This window comes from Sapajus apella, unplaced genomic scaffold, assembly GCF_009761245.1.
Source record: "Sapajus apella isolate SASKATOON/1434 unplaced genomic scaffold, GSC_monkey_1.0 scaffold3, whole genome shotgun sequence".
NCBI classification, from domain to species: Eukaryota; Metazoa; Chordata; class Mammalia; order Primates; family Cebidae; genus Sapajus; species Sapajus apella.
Window position 1 is genome coordinate 1,760,346 of NW_022436943.1, and position 13,775 is coordinate 1,774,120.

General features: G+C 35.3%; 1 protein-coding gene across 1 annotated transcript in view; it reads right to left on the reverse strand.

Annotated features, from left to right (window-relative positions):
* VPS13B (vacuolar protein sorting 13 homolog B) overlaps nt 1-13,775 on the reverse strand; it is an 823,218-nt gene that overhangs the window by 730,491 nt on the left and 78,952 nt on the right. The window contains exons 6-8 of the mRNA XM_032247702.1: nt 12,159-12,340; nt 8,775-8,949; nt 4,139-4,407 (exon numbers count right to left, since the gene is read on the reverse strand). Coding sequence (XP_032103593.1) covers nt 4,139-4,407; nt 8,775-8,949; nt 12,159-12,340 — 626 coding nt within the window. The remainder of the gene's footprint in view (nt 1-4,138; nt 4,408-8,774; nt 8,950-12,158; nt 12,341-13,775) is intronic.

A 13,775-nucleotide genomic window follows, 5' to 3' on the forward strand; every position in this document is an offset into this window, starting at 1 on the left:
ACGAAAAATTAGCTGGGCATGGTGGCGCGTGCCTGTAATCCCAGCGACTCAGGAGGCTGAGGCAGGAGAATTGCCTGAACCCGAGAGGCGGAGGTTGCGGTGAGCCGAGATTGCGCCATTGCACTCCAGCCTGAGTAACAAGAGCGAAACTCCGTCTCAAAAAAAAAAAAAAAAAAAAAAAAAAAAAAAATATATATATATATATATATATATATTAATACACCCACAAAAAATAAAATTGGAGAGGAAACAAAACCTGAAAAATTAGTCCGTAAATTTTTGTAAACTGAAAAGCTGATGAAAAGATGGACAGATGGATGGAGATACTTATTCAACAAATAAATACTTGTTCAAAACATACCAGGCAATTTCTAAGTGCTGAAGAAATAACAAAAAAAAAAATTTTTTTTTTTTGAGACAGAGTCTTGCTCTGTCACCCAGGCTGGAGTGTAGTGGCACAATCTCTGCTCACTGCAACCTCCACCTCCCAGGTTCAAGCAATTCTCCTGCCTCAGTCTCCTGAGTAACTGGGATTACAGGCACCTACCATCATACCCAGCTAATTTTTGTATTTTTAATAGAGACGGGGTTTCACCACATTGGCCAGGTTGGTCTCTAACTCCTGACCTTGTGATCCACCCATCTTGTCCTCCCAAAATGCTGGGATTATAGGTGTGAGTCACTGCACCTGGCCCAACAAATCTTTTAAAATGACCACTTAATGAGTTTTAGTGTAATATCAAAAAAAAAAATCCATAATTTTTGAAAAGGCTATTTAAAAACACCTTTCTTTCCAAATAAATATTTATGTGAAACTAGATGTTCTTCATCTATATTAATTAAAACATTTCCTAGCAGACTGAATACTGAAGCAGACATGAGAATTCAGCTATCTTCTACTAAGCCAGACATTCAGTATATTAACAAAAATAAAAACAATGCAGGTCCCTTCTCACTTTTTAAAATACAGTAATTTTACTATAAAATGATATCCTATCAATATATAAATTTATTTTAAAATAAGCTAATAAATACATATTCTTAAGATTTGTTTTAATTTCTACTATGATAAATATGACTAGATGTAATCTGAATAAACAAAAACTCCTTGGAGTTCTCAGTTAAGTTTTAGGAATGCAAGGTTTCCTGGAGCCTTGAGATGAAAAAGTTTGAGAACTACCGGTCTGTAAGTTGCAATACAGGTGATGAGAAATGACTGCATCCTAAAGGTACAGCTGACAGAATATGCTGTGGCTTAGATGTGGCAGGAGATGAAAAGATATTGATAAATGTTAAGCTGGAGCAAATTAGTAGACAATGTTGCAATTTAATAAAAGGTAAAATAGTGGGGGTGGAGGTGCACTGCTGCAAAGAAAAATCAAGAGTTCTGTTTTTAAGTGTTAAGTATTGATTAGATGTGAAATGGAAATATAAAATAGGCAGCTGAATTCTAGAGCTCAGGGAAAACTGAAAAGTTGAGACACAAATTTGATAGTCTATAAGCATCTATATCATTATCGAGTTATATCATCTTGGGAGTGTGTAGACAGAAGAGATGAGCGGGCCAAGGACCACGCCCTATATGCCAACATTTAAAGATCAGACAGAAGAGGAGGAACACCAAAACGACTACAAAAAAGCCCCTGGTAACCCAAACATTTTTTTTTTTTTTTTTTTTGGAGACAAGGTCTTGCTCTGTCACCCAGTCTGGAGTGGCAGTGGCACAATCTGAGCTCACCGCAACCTCCACCCCTCTGGCTCAAGCGACCTTCCCACCTCCGCCTCTAAGTAGTTGGGACTACAGGCGCACACTATCATGCTTGGCTAATTTTTATATTTTTCTGTAGAGACAGGGTTTCACCATGTTGGCAGGGTGGTCTGGAACTCCTGGGCTCAAGTGATCCGCCTGCTTTAGCCTCCCAAAGTGCTGAGATTATGGGTGTAATAATGGGTGCAGTGAGTCACTGCACCCAGCCATAATATTTTTAAAGAAAAAGAAGTGTTCATTCAAACAGTAAGCTGACATCAGGATACATATCCTAAAGAAACTGTTGTACATATAGGTCAGAAGATCTGTACCAGACATTTACATCAGCATTGTTCAAAACGTAGCAAATATATGGAACAGACTGTGAGACCCATCACCCCTCTTTCTTAGAGTCATAAATCAATCCCACATCATTCTACTAGTTGTCTGAAGATTTTAGTTTTGAATTCAATCCCAAACTACCACTGTCATAATTCTTGGTGATTTCAATATCAAGAGAGATGATCATTCCAAAAGTCTTTACATTTATTATTGCTGGAATGTTCATTCTCACATATCAATAAGGTTTCTTCTCACAGGTCTTTGCTTTAATATTCCCTTCATAATAAGACCTTCCCAAATTATCCAATTTTAAACTGCATAATTTTCCCTCTAGTGAAGGCACTTGCTATTCCCCTTCCCACTTGATTTTTCTTTCTCCTTTTCTTTTTTTTTTGAGACAGAGCTTTGCTCTTGTTGCCCAGGCTGGAGTACAATGGCGACATCCCAACTCACCACAACCTCTGCCTTCTGGGTTGAAGCCATTCTCCTGCCTCAGTCTCCTGAGTAGCTGGGATTACAGGCATGCGCCCCACACCCGGCAAATTCTTTGTTTGTTTGTTTGTTTGGGTTTTAGTCGATACAGGGTTTCTCCATGTTGGTCAGGCTGGTCTTCAACTCCCGACTTCAGGTGATCCGCCTGCCTTGGTCCCCCAAAGTGCTGAGATTACAGGCGTGAGCCACCAGCCCCTACTTGATTTTTCTACATAATCTTTATCTTCAGTGACATACTATGTACCTTATTTGTTTATAATACCCATTTAAGTTTGAAAAAGTAGGAATTTATATCTGTTCACTCTGGTATCTCCGGAGACAAAACAATGCCTAAACACAGCCGGCATTAAAAATATTTGTTAAATGAATTAAGATATTATTCAGGAATATTACATGTCTGATAATAGTATTATTAAAGTCCAAACAAATAACTCAAAATTAAGTTTGGGTTATAGGTGAGAGGAAGAGAAGTAAAATATGATCAAAGAACACATAGGGGGATCAAAGCTATTAGCAATTTTATATTTCTTTTGGCTGGAGTGCAGGAGTACTGGGATTATAGGTGTGAGTCACTGTGCCTGGCATAATTTTATATTTCTTCAAGTAAAAGGGTATTTACTTTATTGTTCTTTAACCTGACATACACATATTTGTATACTTCTTTTGTATAGAAGAGAATATATATTTTACACGCATTATTTTAATGGAGGAAGTGGTCAAATTATGTTAAATACTGCTGGAAAAATAGTTAGAAGAGGGCCTAGTTAACAAATTTGACTGCCCTGAAAAGTAAAAGAGATGAGGAAAGAGATAATTATATATTAACAATCCTTTGAAAAAAAATTGTTATGAGGCTGGGCATGGTGGCTAACACCTGTAATCCTAGCATGTTGGGAGGCCAAGGCAGGCAAATCCCTTGACCCTAGGAGTGAAACCAGTGTGGGCAACATGGCAAAACCCCATTTCTACAAAAAATTTAAAAGAAAAAAAAAATTAGCGAGGTGCAGTGGCGCATGCCTGTAGTCCCAACTGCTCAGAAGCTGAGGTGGGAGGATGTCTTGAGCCTGGGAGGCAGAGGCTGCACTGAGCTGTGATCGCATCACTGAACTCCAGCCTAGAAAACAGAGCCTAAACCTGTCTCAAAAAAAGAAAAAAAGAGAGTGAGATTGTTATGATTGTTATGAAGGAGAGCACAGAAATAAAACCGTACCTGATGGGTAAAAGAATTCAGGAGGAAATTTTTGCTGTTCCTTTCTTTTTTAATAACAATATTAAGGCATGTTTGTATACCAACTGAATGATTCACAGGGCAAAACACTATCCATGAAGCTAATTAAAAAAATGTGGAGAAGCTCCTAAGAAGATAGGAAGGAATCAAAATTCAAAGATTTCAAGTGGAAGAGCCATGTAATTTTATGAAGTAAGAACTGTTAGAACTCTATCTCACATCTACTGAATGCAAAACAAACTTGAATAAAGCTAGACTTGTACTAACAATCTAAATTTAAGCATTAAAGTTGCTAGAGGTATAAACAATAAGAGTAAAGAAAGACCTACTTTGAAAGTCACCGTTGCCTTTGTGCAATAAAATCCTATAGAAACAATAGGATCCTTCAAAGTCTGTGCTTTTTGTTGATGTATGGTTGATGCAGGATCGTTCCCAACAAAGTCTTCCTCACCATCGTCATAACTCACAATTGCAGGCACAAAGGACCAGGCCCACGATACCCATCCCTGTGGCTGCTCCTCATCTTGCTGTGCATATAGCTCTTGAACTTTATACTGAGCAGGATATTGTATATCTACTCTTGTTTCATCTTCAGAACCTATCAATTAAAATAAAGTCATTTTAAATAAATCAAAAGGATTAGAAATAGATACCCTTTAAATTTTTCCTCCCATATCCTTCCAATATAAGGTATAAACAAATGATACATTGATTATCATTATTTGAAACGAATCATTTAGCATTACGACTCTCAAGTTTCTGTATGTTGTACTGTATCAATCTCCTTTAGTAAGTTATGGTTATTGAGATGTGGAGAGTAGTTTATCAACTGCACATAGCTTTTAACTGTATTTGATAAATTCAAAGAATAAATTAATTCTTAAACATCACTCATGAATGTTTTAAACCAACAACAAAAAAACCTACCTCTCAAAAATAAAGCTAATATATTGAAAAACTGACTTTTATCAAAAACATAGTACCACAAAGATCCAAGAAACATTCTCCATTTTCTGATGCACCCATGGAGGAAAAAAAAAATGGCAAGGGCTTCTGGGCAAAATGCACCCCCGCCCAACCAAGAATTATGCCAAAGATGAAAGCAAATGTTACAATAAAATGACTTTTATATGTAGTTAAGAAAAATAATAATGTTGGGGCCTCTTTCTTACTAGCAAGTAAGATACGTTGTACCTTTCCTGTTCTACAGATGAAAAAATTAAAGCCAAGAAATTTTATTTGGCTAACAATTGGCAGACCAAAAATTTAGATCCCAACCACCCTTTAATTTATTCCACCTTTGTAAAGACAAACTCCATCAAAGTCCCTTAATATTATTCTAGCACTATAAACCAAAAAGGCATATCATCATGAAACTTAGAAAGAAAAAAATTACTTTTTAAAAAATTCACAGGAGCCAGGAGTGGTGACTCACACCTGTAATCCCAGCACTTTGGGAGGCTGAGGTGGGCAGACCACCTGAGCTCCGAAGCTCAAGACCAGCCTATTGCAACAAAGCGACACCCCCATCTCAAAAAAAAAAAAAAAATTATCAACCATGCTCAGTGGCATGCACCTGTAGTCCCAAGCACTCAGAAGGCAGAGCCTGGAGGATTCCTTGAGCCCAGGAGTTGAAGGCTGCAGTGAACTATGATCATGCCATCATACTCCAGCCTGGGCAACAGAGTAAGACTATGTCAACAAATAAATAATAAATACATAAAGTAAAATAAAATTTTTAAAAGACACCAAAAAAGCTTTAAATGGACAGGTATTTAACACATACTTCACAAAGGCAGAAAAGGCCTACAACCATATTAAAAAACTTAAAATAATTAGCCATCAAAAATGCAAACTAAAACCATGAGATACCAAAACACACTCATCCCAATGGTAAAAATGTCAAAAAATACACCATTAAATGTTGGCAAGGATGTAGGCCAACTGCAACTCTCACACATTGTTGATATGAATATAAAATGGTACAACCACTTTAGAGAAAGTTCTGGAAGTTTCTTTGAAAACTAAACATATAATTCCACTCTTAAGTATTTACCTAAGAAAAAGAATAGCACATGTCTACATGACATTTGTACAAAAATATCTATGAATGCTTTATTTATACTAATAACCAAAAACTAAAAACAGCCCAAGTGTTCATCAACAAATGAATGGTAAAATAAACTATAGTATATTCACATGGTATATTCATACAATGTACCTAGCAATGAAAAGCAAAGAATGACTGCTACATGCAACAACATAGATAAATCCCAAACATACTTGCTTAACGAAAGAAACCTTTTATACATATTGAGTGATTCTATTTGCATGAAATCCTAGAACTGGCAAAACTAAATCTATGATTTTAAAAAACTTCCAAATCTCCAAAGGAGGCCAGCAGGTGGAGGGGGATGACTAGAAAGGGGCGTAAGAAACTGAGATGTTAATGACCTATATCTTGATGACTGTTTCACATCACACAGGTATACGTATTTCTTAAATTCATTGAATTTTACTTTGGAGATTTAACCTCCAAAAATATAAAAAGACTCACTTAGTAGAAACTCTAGATAACAATATGCAGCTGAGGCTTAAGGGTGAAGTGTACCAAGGTTTGTAACTTATCTTGAAAGACATCAAAAACATTGGTTGTATTGATAAAGAAAGGGATGTTAGATGAACAGATATGTGATGAAGCAAATGTAACAGAATATTAATAGTAGACTCTAGATGGTAAGTATGTGAGTGTTCACCTAATAATAACGCTTTCAGCTTTTCTATATATTTCAAATTTGTCATGTTGGAAAAAAATGCAATTATTGTCTATGTGCTACATTTATTCCAGGTAAAAAACACTGTTTCTGTCTCAGAAGTTCATTGTCTAACCAAAATTCACCCTCTGGTGTGAAATACAGGTATGTTTTATAGCTATATACTCTGATTAATGTTGTTCTCTATGTTTTAAGGTAGTAAGATTTTTTAATGCAACAATGTCTAAATAGCAAAAAATTCAACCTTTTTAAAGGTGTACAATTCAGTGGTTTTTTTAATTTTAGAACATTTTCATCATTCCAAAAAGAAATCTACTTTTTTGCAGTTATGATCTCCTCCCCTCAACTCCTGGTTACTAATCTACTTCCTGCCTCTACAAAAGTGCCTATTCTAAACATTTCTAATGGAATCATGTATGTGTTATTTTTTCACTGACTGCTTTCACTTAAGATAATGCTTTCAAGGTTCATCCATGCTATAGCCTGTATCAGTATTTCATTTTTCTGTATAGCTAAGCAATATTGCAATGCATACCGTAATTTGATAATCCATTCATCAGCTGATAAACATTTCAAATGTGTCCAGTTTTTGGCTACTATGAATATGCTACCATGAACATTCATATATAAGTTTTTACATGGACATATGTTATCAATTCTCTTGATATATAAGTAGGAATGGAATTGCTGGGACAATATGGTAACTGTATATTCAACTTTTTGAAGAACTGCCATATTGTTTTCCAAAGCAACTATACCATTTTACACCCCCAACAGCAACTTGCATGAGTTCCAATTTCTCCACATCCTCACTAATACCTGTTATTTTGTATCTTATTATTGTCATCTAGTGCCTATGAAGTGGCATCTAATTGAGGTTTTGATTTGCTTGTTTGCTATTTGTTTATCTTCTTTGGAGAAATGCCTCTTTGCTCATTTTTAATTGAGTTATTTGCCCCTAAGCTTGAAATGCCCTTCTCTTAGGCCTTTATCTAGGGAAATTAATCATCTTAAAACTTTCTGAGTCTCAGGCCCAATACCAAGTCAAAATCAATCATTCCTTTCATCTTTCTACATCAGATCATTCACGCTACTATTTATCAAACTTTCTGCCATTCTACCATATGTCATACTTAACTATCGACATGTCTGACCCATTTTATCTTAAAATTCTAAGGGAAAGAAACACATCAAAATGATCTCCATTATTTTCCCATATTACATATCCTTCAACGAATCTTAGATTTCAATAATTAATAGCACTAACATAACTCAATCTTAGTTAAGTGAACCTTTGCAGAAAAATTACTAATACTATTATTTACTAGGAAATCTTGAGGCTATACTACTTCAACTTTTATAAAACATATATCCTGGGCCAGGCATAGTAGCTCACACCTTTAATCCCAGCACTTAGTGACACTGAGGCAGGCAGATCACTTATACCTTAGCGTTTGAGACCAGCCTGGGCAACACAGCAAAACTCTGTCTCTGCAAAAAACGCAAAAATTAGCCAGGCATGGCGGTGCATTCCAGTAGTCCCACTTGGAAGGCTAAGGTAGAAGGATCACCTGAGCCTTGAAGGTCAAGGCTACAATTACCCATCCAGCCTGGGTGAGAGAGCAAAATCCTGTCTCATTCATAAACAAATAGTACATTCTGAACACTTATTTCTATTAGAAATATAAAAGTTATTTTAAGTATATAAGAAAAAATCATAATGTTATTCAGCATGTAGATAAAATTAAAGTAGTGTAGAACAGGTACAGTGGCTCATGCCTGTAATCCCAGCACTTTGGGAGGCCAAGGCAGGCAGATCACCTGACATCAGGAGTTTGAGACCAGCCTGGCCAACATGGTGAAACCCCATCTCTACTAAAAAAACACAAAAATTAGCCATGTGTGCTGGTGAATGTCTGTAATCCCAGCTACTCAGCAGGCTGAGGCAGGAGAATCGCCTGAACCTGAGAGGCAGAGGTTGCAGCGAGCCATGATTGCACCACTGCACCCCAGCGTGGGCAACAGAGCTAGACTCCATCACAAAAGAAAAAAAAAATTAAAGTAGTGTAAAACAACCAAAATACCATCAGCTCATCTCATTAGAATACTGTAAAACTAAATCAACACATTTTTTTAAAGTTTCCCAATGGTAAAATAAAGTTTTAATTTAATATAATTTTATGTTACTTACCTGTAATGTTCCCTAGCATATCTTTATTGTAACAAGTAGGGTCCTCTATTTCTCCTTCTTTAAAATTGCCTATTTCTCCATAGTAAAGAGCAATTCCAAGTTGCATTATACGAATAAACATAGGCAGCTGTTGATCTGTGATAGAAAGTTTCAAACTTTCTACTAAAGTATGAATCTGCATTTTGAAATAGACAAAAACACAAACGCCTGTTTTAAAAGAGTACCTTTCATGTAAAGCAATTTTTTTAAGTCTTCAAATGGCAAAACATAAATGTTCCAAACATTTTAATAAAAATTTTATGTCATTTTAATAAAACTCTAATCATTTTTTCCAGTTTTATTAACCATAAAGAATATACATCCTAAAACCATATGTTAACTGGGGAAAAGACCAATATTACAACTATGAAAGTATGTAAATAATAAAATTTTTGTCAAATATGGAAAACCAAATGAAATATATGTTAAAAAAAGTTTTTCAGACAAATTTTAAATAACACTTAAATAACAAAAGTTTTTCAAATTTTAGATAAGATTCAAATAACATAAAATTTATTCAACTGATAAAATGAAACAATTATAACAAAGAAATAAGATTAACTACTAGCAAATAGGGCATACAGCAGTGAAAGTTCTTAAAGAAAGAGACACCAGTGGAATATAAACACAGCTTCAGTGTAATGGTTTCCTCCTGTTATTGAAACATGGAGTAAAACCAATTAAGCTATAAAGTCAAGTATCTGAGAAGGTTTATTTTGACTAAAGTATTTGAGTGTCTACGAAAGATGAAGCATTAGTAATAGTAATCATCATGTTTCTAGGGCTCAGAGCACCAAAAACATATATGTGAAGGTGGAGAAAATTGTATGGAAGGCCTGTGAAATATCATATTTCAAATATAAGCACAAATTTTGTTGTTTTTTTTGCTTTTTTTTTTTTGAGACAGAGTTTCACTGTGTCACCAGGCTGGAGTGCAGTGGTGCAATCTCTGCTCGCTGCAATCTCGGCCTCCCAGGTTCAAGTGAGCCTCAGCCTCCCAAGAAGCTGGGACAACAGGCACCTACCACCACGCCCGGCTAATTTTTGTATTTTTAGTAGAGACGGGGTTTCACCATGTTGGCCAGGATGGTCCCGATCTCTTCACCTCGTGATCTGCCCACCTCTGCCTCCCAAAGTGCTAGGATTACAGGTGTGAGTCACCATGCCTGGCCAGAGCACAAGTTTTTAAAAACTGATCTAATAATTATACACAGAATAAACAATGAAGAGGTAAGAAAATGGGGAATGAGTGTGGGAGGTGAGCAAGAAAGGAGTATTCATATCTACTAAGGTTTCCTTAATTTGAAATTTTTCTGTCACATTCTTTGAAATATTGTATTGCACCAATAGCATTGGTGACAAGCAGTCAGCAAAACCAGTAACAATCTGTCATAAGTATCTATTTAAAATCTACTTAAAATGAATAAGATTAATAGTCAATAGAAAAATGGATAAAGAACCTGAATTGATAATACAAAGAACGAATGGCCAGTGAATGTGTTTTAAAAAATCTAACTTCACTAATAAATGGCAATTAAATTACATATCATTTGTGGTTCAACATGTCGGCAATTTTTAAAATATGATAATATTTAAGGATAATGAGAATATAATATAGGCACTCCTCTTGATGTTCATGGGTGTATAACCTGGTTAAATCTTGCTGAAAATAACCTGAAAACACAGATCTCAGGCCTTTAAAAAAAAAAAAAAAGATATTTGCAATTACAACAAATCTTTCCTAAGGAATTACTCAGAAATGTCAAAGATCTATGCACAGAAATTCATTGCTCTGAGAAACTGCAAAGGAAATTTCCAAAAACAGGAGAAATGTTAAATAAATTATGTACCCCTAGGATCTGTATCTCATAAACATCATAATTACCAGAGCATATTTATTTCACACAAAAAATGGAAAATTATAAAAAGCCAACCTAAAATATAAATAAATACATTCAAAAGCCACTTAAACATATATGAAAGATTTAAAAAGAAGTAAGAGTATCTAGAACATTTTGGGAAAACTCTTGTTTGTGAGGTAATTAATGAGGTCGGCCATATCTATTTAATACATATTCCCTAGAATTAGGAGTTGGAAGGATGATGGGTCTAACCCAAAATGGTAAATCTTAACATTACAATAGTATTAGCAAAATACTAAGGTAGGCATTATGGCTCATGCCAGGAATCCAAGCACTTTGGGAGGCCTAGACAGGAGAAGTACTTGAGGCCAGGAGGTTCAAGACCAGCCTGAGCTGCATAGTGAAACTCCATCTCCCAAAAAACAAAAAAAAAATTAAATATGAGCCAGGGATGGTGACAGGCACCTGTAGTCCTAGCTACTCAAGAGCCTGAAGCGGAAGGATTGCTTGAGCCCAGGTGTTCAAGGTTACAGTGAGCTATGATTGTGTCACTTCACTCCAGCCTGGGTGACAGGGAACCTTGAAAGTAAAGAAAAAATAAAGGAAAAGAGGTCAAAGAAGAGAAAAGGAGAGGGGAGGGGAGGGGGTAGATGAGGGAAGAGGAGGCGAGGAGATGGGAAGGGAGGAAAGGGGAAAGGAGGGGAGGGAGAGGAGTAGGGAGGGGAGAGGAGAGGGGGGAAAGGAAGGGGAGAAAAGAAGAGGGGAGAGGGGGGAGGGGGAGGTAAGAGAAGGAGAGAGGAGAGGGAGAGGAGGAAAGGGGTGAGGAAAGGAAGGGGGAGGGGAGGGGGAGGGGAAAAGAGGTAAGGGAAGGAGAGAGGAGGGGGGAGAGGAGGAAAGGGGAGAGGAGAGGATGAGAGGGGAGGTGAGGTGTAAGGGAAGGGAAGGAGCAGGGAGAGGAAGAGGGAGGAGGGGAGAAGGGGGAAGGGAAGAAGGGGGAGGGGAGGAGGGGGGAGGGGAGGAGGGGAAGGGAACCAATAAACTAAAATATTAGGTTAGCATATCAAGCTTTACAAAGTCACCAAGTAAAGAGAAGAAAAAGTATGGTCCACAGATCATGCTGAACAAGATTACAAGAACTGAAATATAGAATACTGATATGCAGTCCATTATGGTTATAAATATACTTTTTAATATTATTTCCTCTATCTACTTGAAGAGAGAAACACTAATAAACAGCTGGATAAAATTTAAAAAAAATTACAGTTATAGAAAAATGTCTCTAAACTCTACTAGAACACATTATACAGAAATGTATAAATATAACATAAAAATCATAAACATAAAACTTTTATAAAAACAAATAGCATAAATATTTATAAGGTTAATTTCTTTATCATTTGTTAATAATGATTAGCATCCACAAGAGTCAATAAACAAAATAGAGACACGCAACTTAACCACAAAAAAAATAAGAAATACCTACTTTAATAACAGACGGCATCTTGGAATTTAGGTTATCATATGTAAAGTGAAGACGAGTTCTGAAGGAACATTTGTACAATAAAGGATCCTGGTAAAATTCTATTTTACCACTGGCATTCCGTTTATCAAGACAAACTGTACAGTCAGAAAAATTGATAACCTTTCTCAGCACCAAATCAGTTGCTAAACAGAAAGGAAAATATTTTAAGTAAAAAGGAAAATTAGCAGGGGAAAGGCAACTATTATTTATTAGTATAAACAGCAATAAAATTAACAATAACAGAAAATAAGATTCACAGAGCATTTAATACATACATAATGCCAAACAATATGCAATGAACTTTTCATTTTATTATATAATTTAAATCTTCCAACAACTTTATGAAATAGGCACAACCCTCCCTATTTTACGTATGGAGAATTAGAGACCGAATTCGCTTACCCTCAATCTGCATAGAACATAACTACACATTTTTTTAATTACGAAAAATTTCACTACAGTTCTCTTACACAATGAGATAACAAAATTCTTAAGAATCCATATTAAAGATAATTCTTTGAAAAAGTCATTCATTTGACATTTATTTTTTATTAAAAAACTCTCTGCTACTCTAAACCTGCACTATCCAATATGGTAGCCACCAGCCATATGTGGCTATTTGAATTAATTAAGCTTATATAAAAATAAAAATTCAGGTCTTTGGTTGCACTAGTTACATTTCAAGTGTTAACAGCCACATGTGGCTAGTGGTTACCATACTGGAAAGTGAAAATATAAAACACTTCTATTATCACAGAAAGGTCTAGTGTACACCACCACATTAATAAAGAAATCACCAGTCTAGAGTATATTTTCAAAGGAATAAAAATAAAACAATTGATGGTAAATTATAAAACTATAAAATGAAGCCTTTAGCAAATCAATAATTTTATTCTTAACTGATAAGCAATTCCTAGGTAAATATAAGGCTGAAATCTACTTGCCCAGTGAGTTTAAGTTAGCCATGGGAATTTAAGAAACAATAAAATGTGTTTTAGTTCAGGTTATAATAACCCTATTTCTGAGTATATCCTAGCAACTTCTAATTAATTCAACATTTTATTTTATTAAGTTTTTAAAAAGAAAAAATCAGAGAAGATGTGTCTAAACAGTAGTAGTATTTGCAGATAAATTTCAAAGTTGTCCAGTAGTTGAAAAAGATACATGACTACCATATCATTTCAAATTTACATATTATATGAATATATGATTTAGTTACTATTATACAGGTATACAAATTAAGAAATTACAATAGTAGGACTAGAAATGAGAAAAAAAAAATAAGATATCCTGTAGGTATTTCCTTCCCTCTCTTTATGATAAACAATTATCATTTACTGAGTATTTGATATGAGATACTACACTACATCTTTTACATCTCTTATCTGACAATATTTACATAGTCCTGTTAAAAGATGTGAAAACTGAGGCACAGTGGTAATAAATAATTTGTCTACTGTTGTACAGTTTATAAAGATCAGAGCTGTAATTCAAACTCTGGCAACCTTACTGCAGAGTTCATGTTCTTATTTACTGTGCTACAAGAATGTAAGCTATTCAGGCCAGGCATGATGGTTC